At 38.2% G+C, this 21,612-nt stretch overlaps 3 protein-coding genes across 4 annotated transcripts in view; 1 reads left to right on the forward strand and 2 right to left on the reverse strand.

Annotated features, from left to right (window-relative positions):
• LOC141440855 (cytochrome b5 reductase 4) overlaps positions 1-21,612 on the reverse strand; it is a 72,888-nt gene extending 51,276 nt beyond the window's left edge. The window contains exon 1 of one of the 2 annotated variants that reach the window (XM_074105424.1): positions 21,226-21,612. The gene's annotated coding sequence lies outside the window, so the exon portion shown is untranslated. Of the gene's footprint in view, positions 1-1,641; positions 1,801-21,225 lie in introns of those variants that run through there. The other variant, XM_074105425.1, reaches the window with a different exon arrangement.
• On the forward strand, positions 1,948-14,758 carry LOC141440856 (fatty-acid amide hydrolase 2-B). The gene is made up of 6 exons (XM_074105428.1): positions 1,948-2,354; positions 6,871-7,090; positions 8,864-8,996; positions 9,650-9,774; positions 12,098-12,232; positions 13,798-14,758. The coding sequence occupies exons 1-6, from the start codon at positions 2,154-2,156 to the stop codon at positions 14,568-14,570; spliced, it is 1,587 nt and encodes a 528-aa protein (XP_073961529.1). The 5' UTR covers positions 1,948-2,153; the 3' UTR covers positions 14,571-14,758.
• Positions 20,277-21,012, reverse strand: Den1 (SUMO peptidase family member deneddylase 1). The gene is made up of 2 exons (XM_074105894.1): positions 20,580-21,012; positions 20,277-20,482 (listed from the first exon to the last, which is right to left on the reverse strand). The coding sequence occupies exons 1-2, from the start codon at positions 21,010-21,012 to the stop codon at positions 20,277-20,279; spliced, it is 639 nt and encodes a 212-aa protein (XP_073961995.1).

Consider the following 21,612-nt stretch of genomic DNA (forward strand, 5'->3'; position numbering starts at 1 on the left):
AGATACCCACACGTATGGGTTTGATGAAAAAAAAAAATTGAGTTTCAGTTCTAAGTACGGGGAACCCCCAAAATGTATTGTTTTTATTCTATTTTTGTGTGAAAATCTTAATGCGGTTCACAGAATAGGTACATCTACTTACCAAGTTTCAACAGTATAGTTCTTATAGTTTCGGAAAAAAGTGGCTGTGACCTACGGACGGACAGACAGACAGACAGACATGTCGAATCCATAAGGGTTCCGTTTTTAGCCATTTGGCTACGGAACCCTAAAAACATACATTTGTTTCAAAATATTTAGCAGTCCGAGAAGATAATTAAGTCTAAATACCTTATTATGATTTGGACACAATCATTATGGCATGAGCGAAACGTAGAAAACAAAGTTTTTTTTTAATCTCGGTTTTTGTACGTGATTATGGACAATTGGCTGGCTGTTTGGTGAATTTTCGGTCTTGGATTAAATTAAAAGTAAAAAAACCTGCACAATAATAAAGACTACCTGGACATGCCACTTATAAAAAAAAATATATCGCATCAACGCAACGCAGAACATTTCCGAGCAAGTTGGAGAAATAGTAATTTTCTGTTGCCATAACCCATATTACTTTATTAGTAAATTGGAGCACAGAATTATTAGCATACTTTGCCTAAGAATTCGTAGACTAATCCGTCGCTAATAACATTAATAATAATAAATCCATTTATTTCGGCCAACTTGGTTACTTTGGCCCATACAATAAATACCTTACAGACTAATATTAATTATACATATGTATGTATAATTAATATTTAAAACTAATTAGGTGATAAAACGGCGTAAGATGGTGGACAGTTCCACAACTCAAAAGTTCAAGTATACATACACTGTTTTTTTGTTTTCCGATAGCTTCGATTGACGTCTCAGTTCATTGAGATAAACAACCTGATAAATATACAAGTAAAATAATTCCACAGTCGTTTGTTAAATCCAAAAACTTGGCGAGTGAAATTGACGTAACACATAGGAGACATGAACGTTACATGAAACGTTAACGTTTCATATCTCCTATGAGTTACGTCAATTTCACTCCCAAGTTTTTGGATTTAACAATGACTGTGGAAAAACTCTCTTTTTAACCATCTTTTGCTTTAAAAAAACGTCATATCATAATCATAAATTAAGAACTATCTTAATTCTTGATTATTTTTAAACAATAAGTTAGTTACTAGTGTTTTGGAGAAATTAACTTCATTTGACAAGTTGAACGTTCCCTTACAGTTAACGGACATAAAAATAACACGTTGTAAGTACATCGAAGCTTAACAATTAAAGTAATTAATAGTAATTAAAATAATGTATAAAAGAGCATTTTAGAATCACTTCCATAGAATATCCAAAGATTAGGATCACTGTAGGAGACAATCTTCTTTTGCGTCTAAAAAGAATAAATTACAGCAGAGAGGATGCAAATCCGGAGCTCGCTTGTCTACACTTTACACTTATGTGACGAAATCTGTCACATATTTGTCACACGACCAGCGAGCCAAAGAAATCTGTTTTTTTATTTATATACATTTACAATAATATTAATAAATCTATTTTTTATGTTTATCACAAGTGTAAATACGTAAACATAATAAAGCATAAAAAATGGCGTACCGATCAAAAAAAGGCTGATTCGTCTTTCTGTTTAAGGTGTGGTTGTGGCGTCCACTTTTTTAGTTTAACTAGAATTGGAACTTCATACTAAAAACGATTGTTATTGTGGCGCTCAAAAGCCGGTCATCCAGCCGTCACCTCATTGTACTTCACGCCCGCTAGACTCGGCCTCGTCTGGTGGCATAATAACGTCGTCGCCACTACTATTGAAATTGAAGCTTGGATGTAGAGAGAGACGGCAAGTCTACACCATGACGTAAGCTTAGCCGTGCGTTGTTGTGGTGAACCCAACGAGTCGAGTCGACGAGCAGTCCTCGACGCACTGTCCTATCGCGACAACCGCTTGTCGCCCCGCTATTCGCTGCACAACAACGTTAACTAGCACCCAAGTGTTTTCAATTTGTTATGCCAAATTGAAACACGTACAATATTATTAAATTAACTTTGATCGATAAACTCAAACGTGCTCGCGAGTTTAAATATAACCCAGTGAATACATTGTTTATGTAAACATGGCTACATCAGATATTACGATGAAACCGCTCGGGATGAGGGTAAAAGTGTTACAAGTATTCAGATTTGTATTCGCTAGTATCTTCAAGATCTTCTGTACCTTGTACTATGGAAAGAGTGGAGAGAATTTTCCGCCGATAACCGCTGACATTCTGAAACTGCCGGCCGTCGAGGTCGCAAACAAGATCAGGAATAAAGAGGTGGGTATTGTTCACTTTTTTATGTTACCTATTCAGATGCGGTTACAGAGTATTACCTAAATAAGTAATTCGCGGGAATAATAGTACATTGTGTCTTAAGGGCGGTAAATTAGGAATTACGAACGAAAGTCTATTAGAAGCCCGAAGTCGAAAACTGAGTTCTTTCATTAAAGAACTCATATTAGAACACATCTCATACTCATACTCATATTAGGTACCGCCGGTGTGACATACAATGTTTTTCATCACATTTGTGAGTAAAATAGTATACGTACAATACAATAACTCTGTATTGCACACCAACACAGTAAGCAGTACAGAAAACAGGTATATTTGTAAGACAAAACATATTATTTTTACCAAAGCACCCCGGCGCCGCCCCCCTGCCCTGCAACAGCGTGCTTGGGGAGCTACTACGAAATTCGAAGTTTGTATCGTACCGTCCCTCTCACTCTTGTATTAAATTACATAAATGTCAGCGGGACGGCAAGATACGACGTTCGAATATAGCACTTCGTTCGTAGTAGGCATAGCCTATACTGAATAGGTGTATCGGGCCAGAGCTGCGTGTGGGGTGTTGTGTTGTGCTCGTGCTCCGCGTGCAGCAGCTGCTCGCCCAAACACAGTACACGCAATAGCTCATAATACGCTTAGGCGTTATACGCAATGAAAAGGCCCTTGGGTTCTATTCCGGGGGTTGCAACCAAGTTAGTTTGCATGTTACGACACTGTTTACGAACAAGTGTGATAAAAATAATGAAAACTTAACAAAAAATGTTTACTTATCTTACACAGATTAGATTACGGGTTTCTTACACATGTAACACCGGGTGGGTGTCGTGACTATGACTAATAATTAATAGTTGTCATAAGATTGTGACTATTTTACAGCAACGAAACAGTTTATAAGAGATTAAAAAGAATCGACAGCGCTGGTTGGCCGTGACGCATATTTTTATTAGCCACGAAGCCAATGGCATTGATAAAGAAATGTTATTTCTTAACTGGTCAAGAAAACATGGTGACATAACGGCTGATTTGTTAAATGGTACGAGTATTATCAACTAAGGATAATCGACATCATCATCACCTCGTTGGAAACATAAGAACCTATTTTAGCATGGGAGACGGTGATTAGCTCCAAACACAACTCAACAGAACTTTGATACCAAAACGATGATTTGCCGGTAGTTTAATAAATTCTATATGTAATCAAATCAAATTAATAACAAGTTTCCTCCTCGATGGTGAACATAAATAACTGTATTAAAAGTACCGGAACTCTATTTCGTGTCAACGTAGGTGTGGTCTATAGGTACGCACGCAGTAGTGTGGAGTAAATTTTATCGTCAGGCCACCCGGAGAGCAAATATAGTGTAAAGTACAATTCAATAGAATATGTCAATTTTCTACATATTTAAGACACCCTATCGTGGGCACACTTGATTATATATGTCCCTATTGTTGCAATTATCATCTAAAAGGAATCAAAAAAGAATAATAGTCACATCACAAAGCCTTAGGCAGCCCGGTGTTTATATTAGTAGGCTGGAAGTGTCTACAGGATTGTCAGATTCTATTGAATTGGAGTTTAAGCTTGGTATGTTTTCGGATGTAACTTGCTATTACTGACTTCACGTAATAGAATAAGGCAACCCAGTGGGAATCGATTTGTTACGACACTGACGCCACGCCTCAGGTCCATATCCTGATTAGAGTCTCCCCACATCTATCGACGCGGAATCGGCTTCAGCCGATCAAAAAACGCTTTATGTCCACGTAATAAAAGCAAAAAAGACGTCTTACCGTGCGTGCTTGCGTGCGTGCCGAGCCGATCGACGTCTTTTTCGCTCTTATTGCGTAGACATAAAGAGTTTTTTGATCGGCTAAAGCAGATTCCGCGTCGGTAGGTTTGGGGAAACCCTATATAGAGTACCCATTTTGTGAATACTGTAGCGTTCTCCCTTGTGGTGTGGACTCTATTTTTTTACCGTCTAAAGGGGGAAAGAACTGCAGGGCTACTACGAAACTCGAAGTTCGTATCGTACCGTCCCTCTCGCTCTCGTATTAAATAGTGTAAGTGTCAGAGGGACCGCACGACACGAACTTCGAGTTTCGAGTTTCTTAGTAGCCCTGCTGGGTCTACAACTTGATGTTCGCACATCAAAACAGGTATCGCAAAATAAAAAGTGAATTTTGAACAAACACTGAACAAAAACAAGCTTAACTTTATTTGTTCCGTTTTATAAATTGGCACTGTGGACCTGGCTGACGACTAAACAAAAGCAAACTGTGTCTACATTGTAGTTATAGTAATAGACATGTACCTAATTCCCGAATAATCCGCCTAATCGAAGGCACATACGTTAATTAGTTACGTCGTCCTAAATAAAAGTAGCACACAGTTATTGCTCCTACTGGAACTTATCCTACATAATTAACTTCGTTACAGCTAATTTTAAATAGCACGCGATGTCTTGTCTGCATTGTAGGAAATGTCGAGTAAAAGAGAGTTCAAACCTACCGGTAGACATAGTCTTTAATCCTCTAAATGAAATCACAAAGCGATGCGATTGGACCGAACTTTTTTATGAATAGAATAAAATGACGCCTCCGCACAACGACCTAAGAAAATATTTGACTCCCGTTCGGTCTGCGTCTTTTATCTGGCTAGGTGGGGTTTGTATCATTGATTGAATGAAATACCGCGTTTCCGGTCTTAATTAAGAGTCAATACATTTTAAAGCGAGTTTGTATCATTGATTGAAATACCGTTTTCCGGTCTTAATTAAGAGTCAATACATTTTAAAGCATTTCCAAAATAAAACATGAAAGGTTTTTTTAAATAAATAAATGACGACCGTTTCAAACTATTCATATGTCGTGCGTGCCCACACATCGATATGTAATTACTTAATTATCTGCCATTATATAAAAAAACAAGTATCTGTAGTGTATTATGGATGCAGCATATGTAAAGATGGATGTATTGATGTAGCGTGTAATCATCATCATCATCATCATCCCAGCCTATATACGTCCCACTGCTGGGCACAGGCCTCCTCTCAGAACAAGAGGGCTTGGGCCATATTAGTTCCCACGCGGGCCCAGTGCGGATTGGGAACTTCGCACGCACCATTGAATCGCTTCGCAGGTTTGTGCAGGTTTCCTCACGATGTTTCCCTTCACCGCAAAGCTCGTGGTAAATTTCAAATGTAGCGTGTTATAAATGTCCTGAATTGAATGCTTACGAATGGGCGCAGACAGTCACGTTTTTCAAAATGAATGTCACAATTAAATGTAGGTACATTTAAAGAGTTGTAATGCAAAGACGCGGTGAAGAATTACCGCAAATAATTTTCCGCTAATTAGTAAAACCATAAAGTTATGTTAGGTAGGTACCACAAAAATTAAACTTCCTGGTTGTTAAATACTTCTAAGAATTTCCACATGTCTGAGTATGTTTGACTACTTACATAGTTACGAGTATTTGATTATAAAATTGAGAACAGAATGTTTTTGAAAACAGATTTGACCAGTTTTCATAGTAGCTACGTTACAAGTCGGTATACTGTTAGTCATGAGAAGTGCCTTAACGAAGCGGTAGTCATAAGTCAATATGAAATGACATGATAAATGCGATATGCTTTCTTCACATTAAAAGAAAACTTGGCGTTAGTCTGCTTTGGCAAATTGGCACTGATGCAGAATTGTACATAGTTCATGTTTCACCCTTTTAAAATTCCGGAAAGCTTTTCGAGCATTGTGAGTGCCTTACAGTTACCAACTGTAATCAGAGGCGTCTTTAACTATAATTTGCAAAAAACGTCCGATATTAGATGCTCTAAATTCTTACATTGCGAAGTAAATTATTAAACTAATTTAATATATTGTCACCGCAAGTAATGGATAAATACTACTAGAAGTCAATGCGTAATGTTTTTTTAATATAGTCACTATCACTAAGGCCGAGGCCGCACTGGTAAGGCGACGGCGACGCGGCAGCGATGTGACTAAGGACGTCTTGTAGGCTTTTTTTAATCTCGATCTCGATTTAAGGCTTCAAGTGACAGTTCTTGTATGGACCTGACAGCACTTAAGACCACTTAAACCTAGATTAAAAATACTGCAAGTGGACGTAAAACAAACATTCTTCGAGTTATGTAAGCGGCCGCATTGATTAAACGACTCGCGACAAACTATTATAAACTAACTTTTTGCCAAATTTCATCCAAATCCGTCCAGCCGTTTCAGCGTAAAGAAGTAACAAACATACTCACTCACTCACAAACTTTCACATTTATAATATTAGTAGAATGAATGTTTGTTCTCTTGTCTTGAAGCTTTGATATGTATTTATGTATGCATTTATCTACATAACTATGTTTATCTGTTGCTAGTACCGTTGTTGTATAGTAAGTAGGGACTAGATAAATTAGTATCAATAACCCCCCGATATTTATTATTATTACAACAACATATATGCTTGTAAGTTTAATACCTGTCCACGTTTCAGATTACCAGTGTGGAGGTATTAGAAGCATGCAAACAACGCATCAAAGACATAAACTCAGCACTCAACTGTTTCGTCGAAGACCGTTTTGAGCTAGCGTTGAAAGAAGCCAAAGAGGCCGACGAACTCATTCGAGGTGGGACCATGACCGTCGAGCAACTAGAAAAAGAAAAACCCTTTTTGGGGGTACCTTTCACTACCAAAGATTGCATCGCCGTCAAAGGTAACAGTCGCTTTCGTAATTTAGATTAAGACTGAGTTCATAGTGAATGCCAATGCGTGGCTGTCTACTTAAAGTAGATTAAGGCTCCTCAAAAGTAATAGAAGCTCCTAACTATGAATAGAAAAAAAATAAAAATTAATCGTATGGCATACATTTAAAATAGGCTTATAAACATATCTATCGCCATCTTTGCCTATTTGTATATCGAAAAAAAATTAAAACACTGAACAGGTTATTATGTGACCGTCAAAGCCGTCAAGGGCAATTTATGAGGAAACAGCAAGTTGTTGCTATGACATACATTCAATAAAAAGTGAGAATGAGTATGTAAACAACTTTTATTAAATGTTATTTAATTTTTGGACATAGTCACCTTTTAGCATAATACACTTAGGGCTGTTTTACCATCCATTGATTAGCATTAACCGACGGTTAAATGAGATGCCGTCTCCGTCTATTCGAACAAAACAAATAGAGACGGCACACCTAACCGCCATTTAACACTAATCAATGTATGGTGAAACAGCCCCTTAGTATATCTTTTTACTAAACACAAAATTCCATTTTTAAAAAAGGTCTCATTTGAGTACTTAAAAAATCTTGTACTGCAGCGACTACCGCGTCCTCGTCTTCAAATTTCTGACCTCTAAGGTATTCTTTCAATCTCGGAAATAAGCAGAAATCGCTGGGGGCGAGATCTGGCGAATACGGAGGATGCTTAAGGATATCGAACCCAGCATCACGATTTACAGCCATTGCAACGGCGGACTTGTGTGCCGGAGCATTGTCCTGGTGGAACAGCACAACTTTCGAGTTTACCACGCCGTTTTTCGCGGATCTCATTGCGCAATGTTGCTATTTGTTTGGCATATAAAGTGCCCGTAATAATGGCTCCATGCTCGAGATACTTAATCATTACTACCCTTTTACCATCCCAAAAAACAGAGCCCCATGACCTTATCGGCAGATGGGCGGGCCCACCTTGAATTTCTTCGCAGTTGGATATGATGGCCTTTTCCATGTCATATGGAGTAATGATGGAGCCATGTTTCGTCCATTGCTATAAATCGCGCCAAAAAAAGTTCCCGGTCTTGCTGTATCAGGTCCAAAGCTTCTTGACAAATCTCGACTCTAGTTTGTTTTTGCGTGTCAGTAAGCATTCTGTTACCCAACGCACAGATACCTTTTTCATACCCAGCGTTCATGTAAAATATTATGCACGCTCCCCGTTGAAATCTTTACATTTTCAGCAATGAAACGAACCGTGACACGACGATCCGCCAAAACTAAGTTTTCGACTTTTTTCACAATTTCTTCAGTTACCTACTGCTGTAGTAGGGCGTTCGGAGCGGGGGTCGTCCATGGTCGATGTTCTTCCACATCTAAATTCGGCGCACCAACGTGCGACTTTTGAATACGGAGGAGCATTAGACCCTAAAGTGTCCCGCAAATCTTAATTGACTCAAGTATTTGATAACGGCGCGCAGTTCAATTTTCTACATTTTCGCTAACGTGCTCAATACCATTGCAAAGAAATTACCGTATTTTTTCCAAACAAAAGACAGTTTGTTTTTTAGGATTCCGTAGCCAAAATGGCAAAAACGGAACCCTTATAGTTTCGCCATGTCTGTCTGTCTGTCCGTCCGTCCGCGGCCTTGCTCAGGGACTATATCAATGCTAGGAAGCTGTAATTTTACACCAATATATATGTAAACTATGCCGACAAAATGGTACGATATTTTTTTTTTATAAAAAAGTTTTTTTGATTGACAGGCTTACATCACACATCGGGAGTTGTCCTTCGCAAAGATGTCATCGCCACAGACGACGCCGTGTCAATAAAGTTGCTGCGAAATAAGGGTGCCATTATTATTGGACTGACTAACGTGCCGGAACTTTGCATGTGGTACGGAATATCTTTTTTTATCAAATAGCTGGAAAACGAGCATGCGGGTCACCTGATGGTAAGTGATCGCCGCCACCCATGGACACCTACAGCATAATTAGGACTGCGGGTGCGTTGCCGGCCTAAAGGGGAGGGGGATAGAGGAGGGGGAAGGGGGGAGGGGAGTTGGGCCTCCGGATCTCCCACTCACCGTACGAAATACAGTAGCAAAACTACTTATTTCACGCCGGGATTCTGAGGGAGTGTGGTACTAACCTGGTCGAGCCGGCCCATTCATACTGCAGCCAGCAAGTGGTTACAGTTACAGTAAGGCTCTACCACATGTAAAGTTATAAATATCTTTATAACTTGTATTAATAAAAATGTTACACTTTAAATTCGTTCAAAAACAACATCTTGAGAATTTTTACGATTGCAAACGGTAAAACTAGCAAAGGTATTTGGGTGGAGTCGAAAAAGCTGCCACACGTTAACACCGGCTAGTTAATAAGTATGAAAGTTTCCCGTTGTTACTTAAAAAATAACCACACAATTATTTGGGTACCAAATTTTCATATCACAAAGGAATATTTTCCAGTCAGTCGTTTGTACTCGTATGTTTAACTATAATTTACTTCTATCTATTGATATAATATCGAAATGTGGTGTTTCAGGTGGGAGACACACAACCACATCTACGGGAGGACGAACAACCCATACAACACCACCAGAATTGTCGGAGGCTCGTCTGGCGGCGAGGGTTGTATCCAAGGTGCCGCGGGCAGCATATTTGGCGTTGGTAAGATCATACTTCACTCGTTTATTTACTTATAACTACTGATATCAGGCCAGATAATCATATATTATATTGTCTAACAGACTCGCAATCACAATCGTTTCCAACATTTCTTTCTGCCACACAGTATGGGATTAGGGTAGGTATACTTTGTTAAAGCAAGGCCTAATTTATCTAAAAGGAAATCAGACAAGACTGTGCGAGCCAAATTTTAAGGCTTGGTTAGAAATTTTTGGTATGCAAAGAATTTCTGCATATTCTGCAGTGCCTGAAGACTAGTCTTCAACCAATCTGTGTTGCCAGTGATGACCTATAGCTCTATGTGGTCTGTGATTGTTGTGTTGGTCTCTTGGAAAGGTTCAGAGTCACGCAACTAGCTATGGAGAGAGCTATGCTCGGAGTTTCTTTGCGCAAGAGAATCCGAAATACGGAAAATCGCCGAAGAACTAAAGTCACCGACATAGCTCGAAGAATATGCAAGTTGAACTGGCATGGCAAAGGGCGGGCCACATTGCTCGAAGAACAGATAACCCGGGGAGGGAATTCCTCGAGTCGCGACTACGAATTGGAAGACGAAGCGTTGTCAGGACTCCCACTAGGAGGATTGACGACATCGCAAGAGTAGCGGGCAACCAGTGGATAAGTTTCTTGCGGCGCATTCTTCTTGGCAATGATGGTCTTTCCGATAGCGCTGGTAGTTTAAAAAATGACGTGTAAAAGTGCCCATTGCGGCCTATTTAGGTACTGAATAAATGATTTCATTTGAAATTTGAATACAAGCGGCGAGTTTTCGTTAATTGTGGCATTATAAGGAGGAGGTCTTTATTCAACAGCAAAGAAAAAAAAATCTTTTAGTTCATTCAACGGTGGACGTGTTTCGGCTGATGATGAAAGAATTTCAGGATAGGTATTTTCGACAAATTGACTCTCACCTGAAATTTCACATAATCGCATAACTTTGGTCAAATAATGTAGTCGTTTAAATCATAATACCTACCTACTTAATAAATAAACTCGTAACTGAAATATCACCATTTACATGGCAGAATAAATGGAAATGTCCATTTTATTTTAGGCGGTATAAATACATTTTGACTTTACATTTCAGCGTGCGGCTTGTGGTTTTTATTGAAATTTTCCCATTAGCCATTCATTTTACTCCAACACGAGTAATTTTGTGCCACTTGAAATTAAATGTGTTGGGTTAACAGAATATAATACGAATTTTCTGGCGTTTCTTTAATTAAAGGGTATTATATTCCTAAACAGTCTGTGCTGACTTATAACTTTTATGACTCAATCAATAATGGCCGGTTTAACTAAACGGGAGGTTGTGAGTTCGACTCTAGCGAATAGGTATCTGTATAACTAATGATAATTAATATAAATGTTCAGTTTCCTTCATAACAGACAAATTATCATGATTTTTTTCTTATTAATAATGGCATTAACAAGAAAATATTTGAACTCATAATATTGTATTTCATGACGGTAACTACCTATTCAAAATATGATTTACTTATATTGTTAATTATTTATATTATAAGTATTAATTTAAAAATATGTTCGGTTCTGGCACTTGCTGACCGCTACCGCGGCACGCTTGCTAGCTTGCTACGCTCGCTCAGCTCGCGCGCTGTAGGGTCGCAGTTCTACCTAACAGTCCTGGCTTCGCGCGTCGTCTTACAGTCGAGTTTATAAATTTGTAAGGAAAATTTTGATGAAAAATATCTGAACACGACTCTATTGTTAACGGCGTAGAAGCGTGTTCAGATTACTTCAGATATTATGATCAAATTTTTGCTCACAAGTTTATGAACTTGACTGTACCTAACGGTGTTCTTCTTTAAATACATAATTTCATACCATCGAAAAATTTTCAAGTCCCTGCGCGTCAATAATGCGGATAAATAACACTTATGATTAAGAAATATATGAAAACAAATATTAGTATGAATAGGCAGCATCGAAAGTAGCTCGTTTTACAGCCACGTACTAATCGCCATGCAAGGTTGTCAATGTGTCACAGAGTAAAAAAGTGATCCGCTACCTTTGATGCTGACTGAACAAGGTGTATGATTAGTGATATTATGAATTCTGATGATTATGAGTTTCGATCGTTAGTATTGAACATTTTTATGAAGAGTAATCATTGATCATTATGCTGCAAAATGGTATGAGACTTCCGATAGTAGGGACTTAAAAAGTTATGTATGTGAAAGAACGCACTCATTTTGTTTCAAATGCCAGCCTAAGTTGCCTGTTGAGTGTGGTTTTGTTCACATTTCATTTTATCAAGTAGTTTTTTTTTTAAATCTTATTCCAGGTTCGGACATCGGAGGCTCCATCCGAATGCCAGCTTATTTCAACGGGATTTTCGGACACAAGCCATCGAGACACGTAGTTTCCAACGAGGGCCAGTACCCGATGCCCCAAACCGAGCTTCTGAACTCATATCTAGGTAAACTCCATTCAATAGAATCTGACAATCCTGTAGACACTTCCAGCCTACTAATATAAACACCGGGCTGCCTAAGGCTTTGTGAGGTGACTATTATTCTTTTTGATTCCTTTTAGATGATAATTGCAACAACAGGGACATATATAATCAAGTGTGCCCACGATAGGTGTCTTAACTATGTAGAAATTGACAAATTCTATTGAATTGTACTTTACGTGTACATTTTGTTCCTTTTCCCTTAAATTGTATTTTATAGATGCGTCTGATGGTTATGAAACAATTCATGGCTTACCGGAATGTCAGGGCCGGGAGGCAACCCTTTTATTTTATAGCTCGTAATAGTTTGTACTATAATCTAGAAGTTTGTACTAGAATCTCGGCAGTAGAAGTAGTTTTGTGTAGATTATTTAGAGCTTCACGACCGCTGCTCTACTTTTATGCTACTGTATTTATGTTACCTTTAAAATCAACTGACCTTGTAAATGAAACCGTCGACAGCAATCGGTTTTTCTTTTACTTAGCAAGAAATAATAAAAACACTTGGAAAATCGCACTTTCTTCAGGCTAAAGTCTAAGTTCATACCATAAGTTAGGTATTAATACCACTTTCACCGCCCGCCACATAGCTAATAGGTTTTTGTAGGTCGCGCACAAAAGTATGGGAATGTCATCTTCGTCATAAAGATTTACTAAGCTAATTATCATATTTCATGCTTTCAAAGCATGTTAACGATAATACAACAAGAAATCTTAGATTTTTGTATCTACGTGCCATAAAATACACGTAAGTAATAAATTCACAATCCCTTGCAATCCCAATGCAGGGTAGTAGCCTAGCAGCCCAGTCTCACTGACCTCAGATTCTACAATTCACTGTGTAGGTGAATTATTGTGCTGTACCTAACAATAAAATTATACAGCAGTACTGTAATATAGGACTGTTAGGGAGTGTTAAAAACTTATAGAAATACGGCATAATGTTATATGGTTTAATTGCTTAGCTTAGGTATTCCTTTTCCAGGCATAGTGCATATATAGCGACCACATAAATGTAGACAAATATTCGGCCTCGCTAAATTCACAATAAGCTACAAAATCAATTGGAGTCGTTAAAAATATTATTCATTTTTCCCTCGCTCCTATGGTTTACCTATGTGTAAACCATATAAAACTATGATTATGATGTAGTGGCGTATCTAAATTAGCGGTGCCTGGAAAAGGTTAAATTGGAAAGTGATAAGATAAATGAAGGATAAGAAATAAATACTCGTCAAGTAACGCTAAAATAATGCTGACTTAAAGTTTTTATATCATAGTCATAACATAATATAAGCCATAATCGTAACGAGCGTGCGAACGGCTCGAATAAGAATTTGCATCCGGCACTTTTTTACAAGGGTCCGGAATAAATGGCAGGCGTACGCAAACCGATCTGGCCTCGTTTTCTTGTAGAGCACTGCGACCCCGTCAATTTGGTAAATAACTCTATTACTATACTGCTCGCCAAATATCAATTCCGTATTGGAGTTTTACGTGTGCGTATTTAATGCATTGCATTTTTTCAGGTCTCGGACCAATGACGCGACATGCTGTTGATCTCAAACCCCTTTTAAAGATAATGTCAGGAGATAATGCAAGCAAACTTGATCTAGATAAAAACGTCGACGTCGGGAAACTAAAAGTCTTCTATCAGTTGAGTAGCAATGCTCCCATGACGGACTCTGTAGACCCAGAAATCACAACAGCGTTAAAGAAAGTCGTAGAGTTCTTTAGCGTCAAGTATAAAGTGGAGGCTGAGGAGAAAAAGTTTCAATTTCTTCAGAAATCCCTTCCGATTTGGATGACGACTATGAAAAATAAAGAACCTTTCGAAAGATTGATAATGGGAAAAGAAGGCACCACGGCGATTGTTCTAGAAATCTTTAAGAGTCTCATTGGATGTTCAGGTAACACGTTGATCGGTCTTTTCACGGCGTTGATGGACGGTGCTGGAGCAGAGATCGGCAGTGACAAATATAACTACCACCTCAAATTGCGTGACGATTTAGAGAAGATTTTCGTCGAGATGCTTGGAGACGACGGAGTGTTCCTGTACCCCACGCATCCGACGACAGCCCCCTACCACAACGAGCCACTGGTTAAACCTTTTAATTTTAGTTACACTGCCGTTATAAATTGCCTTGGGCTTCCCGCAACGACAGTTCCTCTGGGGTTAAGCAGCGAAGGTCTACCTATTGGAATTCAAGTGGTAGCTAATCACAATAATGACCGGCTATGTTTAGCAGTAGCTGAGGAACTAGACAAAGCCTTTGGAGGTTGGGTGGAACCAAGACACTGAGTAATTATTTTTCGATGCTATTACCTTACCTACCCACTACGGGCAATGATGGGACCATGGAAAAGTATGAGTACAATTCAGCACGCATTACAAAATAGGCTGTGGCTCGCTGTTTGTCGAGAAATATTTCGAGATACATTTTAAACATTGTTTTATATATTTTTTATATTAAATAATTTCTATACGTATTTTGGTTTTTATTTTAAAGTAGATGTTGCCCGCGATCTCAGGTTTTCTTTAAATCTCGGAAATAGGTAGAAATTACTGGCGGCGAGATCTGGTGAATGATGATGCTTAAGGATATTGAACCCAGCATCACGAATTGCAGCCATTGCAACGGCGGTCTTGTGTGCGGGCATTGTCCTGGTGGAACAGCACAACATTCGAGAGTTTACCACGCCGTTTTTCGCGGATCTCATTGCGCAATGTTGCTATTTGTTTGGCATATAAAGTGCCCGTAATAGTGGCTCCATGGTCGAGATACTCAATCATTACTACCCCTTTACCATCCCACGTTACCGGCAGATGGGCCCACCTTGAATTTCTTCGGAGTTGGAGATGATGACCTTTTCCATGTCATAGACTGCGGTTTCGTTTCAGGGTCGTAATGAATGGAACCATGTTTCGTCCATTGTTATAAATCGCGCCAAAAAAAGTTCCCGGTCTTGCTGTATCAGGTCCAAAGCTTCTTGACAAATCTCGACTCTAGTTTGTTTTTGCGTGTCAGTAAGCATTCTGTTACCCAACGCACAGATACCTTTTTCATACCCAGCGTTCATGTAAAATATTATGCACGCTCCCCGTTGAAATCTTTACATTTTCAGCAATAAAACGAACCGTGACACGACGATCCGCCCAAATTTTGTTTTCGACTTTTTTCTTAATTTCTTCAGTTTCCTGCTGTAGTAGGGCGTCCGGAGCGAGAGTCGTCCATGGTCGATGTTCTTCCACGTCTAAATTCGACGCACCAACGTGCGACTGTCAAATACGGAGGAGCATTAGAACCTAAAGTGCCCCACAAATCTAAATTGACTTGATCCGTAGAATTTTTTTTCAAAAACACAAGTATTTGATAACGGCGCGCAGTTAAATTTTCTCCATTTTCGCTAACGTACTCAATAGCACTGCAAACAAATTACCGTAGTTTTTTTTTAAACGAAAGACAGTTAGTTTTTTTCTTCATAGCAATCAGCTAGATAGATTAGCTTTACCGGCCAGTATTTAATTTCCTAATATTGAAAGAGTTTGCATCTCATTCTCACTTTATATTGAACGCCCCTCCCTCGTAGAAGTGATCTAGAAGATACTCACTCATGGCCGAGTACCCCGCAGATAAGTATCTACTTTTTTCCATCGAACCAAAGTTTTTAAGGAAAATAGGGAAGTTACTTACCTATTTATTTTCCAATACTTATTTGTTTTGATAACTTATTATAAGTTTGAATTTTGACATGTTTATTTTTTTATTACTTTATTGATTGTTTAAGACTAAACAATAAACAAAAGACTTTGTACAGTCGAGGTCAAAGATACCTTTACGTCGTACACTCTACTACCTTGTCGCTGTTAAGGTCACAGCTCTAATGAGCTTCGTGGACCACGCGACGTTCACTCGTTGACGATGCGAGGTCCACTCGTTAACGCGGCGTACACCCATGGACCACCTGGCACCGACCAGAACCACCTCGACTTTCGGCGTCCACTCGTTGTCGACAGGTGGTCCATGGGTGGACCTGGACGCCGCGTTAACAACGAGTGGACCTCGCATCGTCAACGAGTGAACGTGATCCGGTGACTGACGCTACAGAGTTGATGTAATGAGCGCATGCCCATACAAATCCATATAAAGAATACTATATACCCGCTCGCGGCGAGGCGGTGCTGATCGGGTGCCGAGTGGATCTAATGAGCTGTGACCTTTACTTTATGTTTGAACTATTGTATAAAATTAACAGATAGTATACCTACAATGACAAGACACTTTAAAATATATCTTTGACCTCGTATGGCTAAATCTGGCTAAATACGTGAAACAACCAATATTGTGTTATTCAACCTACCTATGTGTATACCGTATTTAATGCAAATAAAGTCCTACTGCATCCGATACAATTAAAACAATGCATGACGACGTGAGTCAGGTCAGCCTGACTGATAGCCTGATAGGTACAATCTAGTACCTAACCAACAACCAACCAAACCACAAAGCGATGCATACAAATACCGATACGGCTTTATATAACCTTTTACCTAATCGGTTATCGGTCGTTATTCACTATCGGTATTCTGTGCTATCAGTTTCAATATACGGCCTTATTCGTATTAGTGTAGAATATAGCAAAAAATATTTAGTCGTATTCATTCGTGAATGTTGGAAAAATTTTAATGTACCTAGTTACCTACCTACTAAAAAAGTAAATTTTAATGATGTTCAAAAGCTTGAAATCATATCGAAACAAATAAAAAACCATAATCACGAGCCAGATGCACTACGAGAAAGGGTTACTTGTGTGTTTTTAACCGACTTCAAAAAAGGAGGTTATCAGTTCGGTTGTATTTTATTTTTGTGTTTGTTACCTCAGAACTCCGTCATTTATGAACCGATTCGAAATTATTTTTTTTGCGATCGTATAGGAATGGCTTCAATTAGGTCCCATAAGCACCAAATCAGGCTCTGATGGTTGGATCTTAAGGAAATCGAGGGAACTCTTCAAATGTTGTAGGGACACCTATAGTAAATTGAATATATTTAGGAGTATAGTAACTCGTGCATTTGCTCTTGAAAATCATCATTTGGTGAAGTGGAACTGATGATGAAGACCACAATTGACCATCGGAGTTACTACTCAATAACAAGTATTTCACGGGTTGAATTTTAATTACTTTGACACAGTTGCTAAGCAATTTATGCTCCTCGTAATGCATATGGTAAAACGGGTAGTCAAGCACCAGGACTCAGGGATCAGGTAAATCACTGATCCTAAAAAGATACTTGGTTTTTAGGGTTCCGGAGCCAAAATGGCAAAAACGGAACCCTTATAGTTTCGCCATGTCTGTCTGTCTGTCCGTCCGCGGCTTTGCTCAGGGACTATCAATGCTAGAAAGCTGTAATTTTGCACGGATATATAAGTAAAGTATGCCGACAAATGGTAGGTACAATTAAAAATTTAAAAAAAAAAATTATTAGGGTACCTCCCATAGACGTAAAGTGGGGGTGTTTTTTTTTCTCATCCAAATAGTGTGGGGTATCGTTGGTCTTTTACAACCATTAGGGGTTTGCCAAGACGATTTCTCGATTCAGTGATTTGTTTGCGAAATATTCAACTTTAAAGTGCAAATTTTCATTAAAATCGAGCGTCCCCTCCCCCCCCCTCTAAAATCCAAACCGGTGGGTGGAAAAAATTTAAAAAAATCGGGACGGGAAAATATACTTACACTTGGAAGATTCCGTATAAAATACGAAATTCTTAGAAAAATATTACTTATTTTTTTCGTAATGGCTACGGAACCCTATTTTGGGCGTGTCCGACACGATCTTGGCCGGTTTTTTTTATAGATATGTTATGAATTACAAGCCGTTATTGCTCCCTTTTAAATGTAGGGAACTCTAGTGCGCGAATTCGGCTCCTTCTTGGGCGGTTTTAACTTCCTTTTGTGGATAGTGCTTCATTGTGTTGTGATACATGAACCCATTTGGAATTGAAATAATTAACATTAATTACAAGTGAAGCTAAATTGTGAGTGTTAAAAATATTAGACAGCAGACTTGACACAGTTCTGGCTAGGCAGTGCCTTTCTGCTGGGGAAGGTGGCGGCGGCGCGGTGTTGAGGCACAAACGAGGCGCTGCCTAACCTGGAATGGACACAACGCACGAATGCTCTGATTTTTTATCAAATACAAATTAGTTTATTTCACAGAAAACAGAATTTTACAACAGTAGGACTATCCGTCAGTGACCAAACTAGGCTGAGCCTGTAACTTGGCCAGCTGCGAGTGTGGTTGACAATTGTGTCGGTTGATCAATGACAGATTATGCCAGAATTGTTTGGTATGGCAGCAATATATATAGTGCAAAGGGTTTTCAGAAAGGCTTTTAATAAATAAGACCAATTTTTACTAATTACCTAAATTTTAATCAATATCATAAATAGAATCCAATTAGACACTTTAACAACATGTAAATTATGCATGCAATATTATGTGTCAGTTAATATCAGAAAACGTAAAGAAAACAAACAACAAATTTCTTAAAACCACTTAAAACCACAAATTGACACCTTGAATTTACTCCCATTATTTAAGTACATTAATAATTAAGTACACAATTTTTTAAATTAGAATTAGTGGAGTAGTCATTTCATGGTACAACTAATTAAAAACAGGCGTTTTCCACATGCTCGTTAACATCGGAACATGCTTATCCCCTTTGACAATTTCAACTTAATTTTTTAAACATATATTATTATATAACCATTATTCTATCCCATACATTATACATAGAAACATAGTGTACTTTAAGCTGGTGTTGCCTGGGGCTTATGAACATGTTCAGCAGTAAGTTATATTAAATATATAATTATTTTGTCTTCAAATTAAAACTTTAGCTGATTGTATATGTTAACTAAGTTAAATTTACAATGTATGTGCAGTATGCATTGTTGAATATACAATCTAATACCTTTAAATGAGCAATTCTTGTATTATATAAATATATATATTTCAGGGATGTCGGAAACGGCTCCAACTATTTCAATTAAATTTGGTACATAGGGGTTTTCGGGGATGAAAAACTGATCTAGCTTGGTCTTATCTCTGGGAAAAAGCTTATTCCGAGTTTCAGCCTGAGCAAAGCTCGGTCGCCCAGGTACTGATTTTTAATGTGGTGATCAGGAGTTGAAAAATTTTAATAACCAGCTAAAATTGAATTTAAAAGTCCAGGTCTTAATCAATTAAGTCATCCTACATTAATTATAGAGGTGAAGTAGATTGTTGTTGTTGTTTTTATTATATATGGCTCTGTCCATTGGTCTATAGTGCCGGGCCGCTAAGAAGTCAATCCTGACACATTGCACAACTATGAAGTTCCTGATTATTGTTAAAGTCAACCATTGACCAAAAATGCTATACTTACTACTCTGACCCACGCAACAAGTAAGCATTGCATTTTGTCTATGATTCATATTGTTTATATTCAGAAACTTCACAGTTGTGCGATGTGTCAGGATTGACTTCATAACGGCCGTTGACTATAGTGCTTATCGGACTACATTCTTCTAAATATGTCTGAGCTTATGGTTGGTATGTAGCTTGGAGGTAATAGTACTTAAAAGCTGCATAGAAGATGGATAGCGTAGGTGCAGAAACTAATATTAAGAAAAGTTATGCTGTGTTACACTACTCCGAAGTGGTAACATTGTGTGTGCTCTGCCTACCCCATTTGGGAATACAGGCATGATGTTTGTTTGTGTGTGTTTGTGTGTGTTTGTTACACTACAAATACTTCAAATCTTATTAAATGATATTCTGTTATGTGGTTTTAAGCATAGACTAGAGATTTATCTATGACAAGAAAAATATATTATGAGATGCTATAGCTATATAGGTACATTGATTCAGAGAGAAAGTTCATAATTATTGGTTCATGAACTTGTAGGCACTTTTCCAGTGTTAAAACTAAGTTTCTACTGCACCTTTCTCTACAACAATTAATCACTAGAGAGGGTCCGTATAATGTTCAGCATTTCTTTCCTTTTTGAGCCAGGATAAATTTTTGCAGTCATATCACACATGCCAATCCTGGCATTTTCATGCGCATACTCTGCCAGCCTTTCCGTATTGCAAATAACGTGAATCCCACAGTCATAGCCATTGCATTGCTGGAGACATTCCTTGTCCACAAAGTTTATTGCTCCTAAAACAAATCAAACACATTATTCAAGGAAAATTTTCAAATTTTATACTAAGAATGCAGAACAGAACAATAGTAAGTATTATTTACTGTAGCTTACCTGTGTTTGAGAAGTAAGACATTAAATGACTTGCAAATTCCCATGCCACATCATGATTGCTTCCTGATGAAGAGTCCAGATGATAGAAGCAGCTTTCTGGTTTAGAATACACTAGAAGGCTCCAATGCGACCCTCCGGCCGTGTCCGGTGAGTCATTGTCATTTAGTGCAAAGAAAACAAACTTCTTTCTACTAACACCAAGAGGTTCCAAAAAAGTTTTAATCTCATCCGTTTTAACCATTTTTATACATTGTGTCACTTCTGGAGATACAAATAGTAACTCGGTGGCAGTATTGAACATAACTCTTTCTAGGTATTCAAAATAAAATGATATGATTGTGTCATTGAGCCAATATGGCCCATCAAGGAGGTCAACATCTGACTTGTGAAGGAGGATCTCATGGAAGCTCAGTATAACTGATGCTTGAGCCATTTCTAATGGCTCTGATATGCTTCTTCGGTTACACTTGCATGTCAAACCGATATCATCTGCTAATAAGGAAAACAAAACGAATATAAAAACAACGCAGTGACTGTTGGATGAACCGGTGATCGAAACTCAATAACAGCAAATATTGAGTAATACATGTATTCTCAAGAAAATAGAAGTTTTAGAGGTGTTCCGTTCCGTAAGGATTTAACTTACCTATCGTTTGGTCCTCGGATTACCCAAACTCATTAGGAAACGTCCTGCTGTCCTTTCCACAAAATTTACACTATGAAAATTAATACTAGCTAAACAGGATTTCAAATTATGTTTCAAAAGCAATTGAATAATGTATTTTTGCACGCTTTTTCAGGAAATATATCAGCATTGTCTTCACTCACATATTTTTCTTTATTCAAGTCGAGCAGAGCGAGCGAATGAAGTCAAATTTTATATTTTCAGTCTGTTATTATTATTCTAATATTAAACTTTAACTCATAGGAATTGAGTTTATTTTAAAATAGCATTGATTTGCATTTGCTCAGTCAGATAAAGAAGAATTTCAGCTTAGCACTTGGAAAACATGGAACGTCAAAAATGTGTCAA

Source organism: Choristoneura fumiferana, chromosome 23 (assembly GCF_025370935.1).
Source record: "Choristoneura fumiferana chromosome 23, NRCan_CFum_1, whole genome shotgun sequence".
NCBI lineage: Eukaryota > Metazoa > Arthropoda > Insecta > Lepidoptera > Tortricidae > Choristoneura > Choristoneura fumiferana.

Excerpts from the sequence above, each read along its gene's own strand:
- LOC141440856 (XM_074105428.1), top strand. The coding sequence starts at position 2,154 with ATGGCTACATCAGATATTACGATGAAACCGCTCGGGATGAGGGTAAAA. Across the intron at positions 7,091-8,863 it reads AGATTGCATCGCCGTCAAAG|GCTTACATCACACATCGGGA; the intron begins GTAACAGTCGCT and ends TTTGATTGACAG. Across the intron at positions 8,997-9,649 it reads GTGCCGGAACTTTGCATGTG|GTGGGAGACACACAACCACA; the intron begins GTACGGAATATC and ends GTGGTGTTTCAG.
- Den1 (XM_074105894.1), bottom strand. The coding sequence starts at position 21,012 with ATGGCTCAAGCATCAGTTATACTGAGCTTCCATGAGATCCTCCTTCAC. Across the intron at positions 20,483-20,579 it reads GTCTTACTTCTCAAACACAG|GAGCAATAAACTTTGTGGAC; the intron begins GTAAGCTACAGT and ends GATTTGTTTTAG.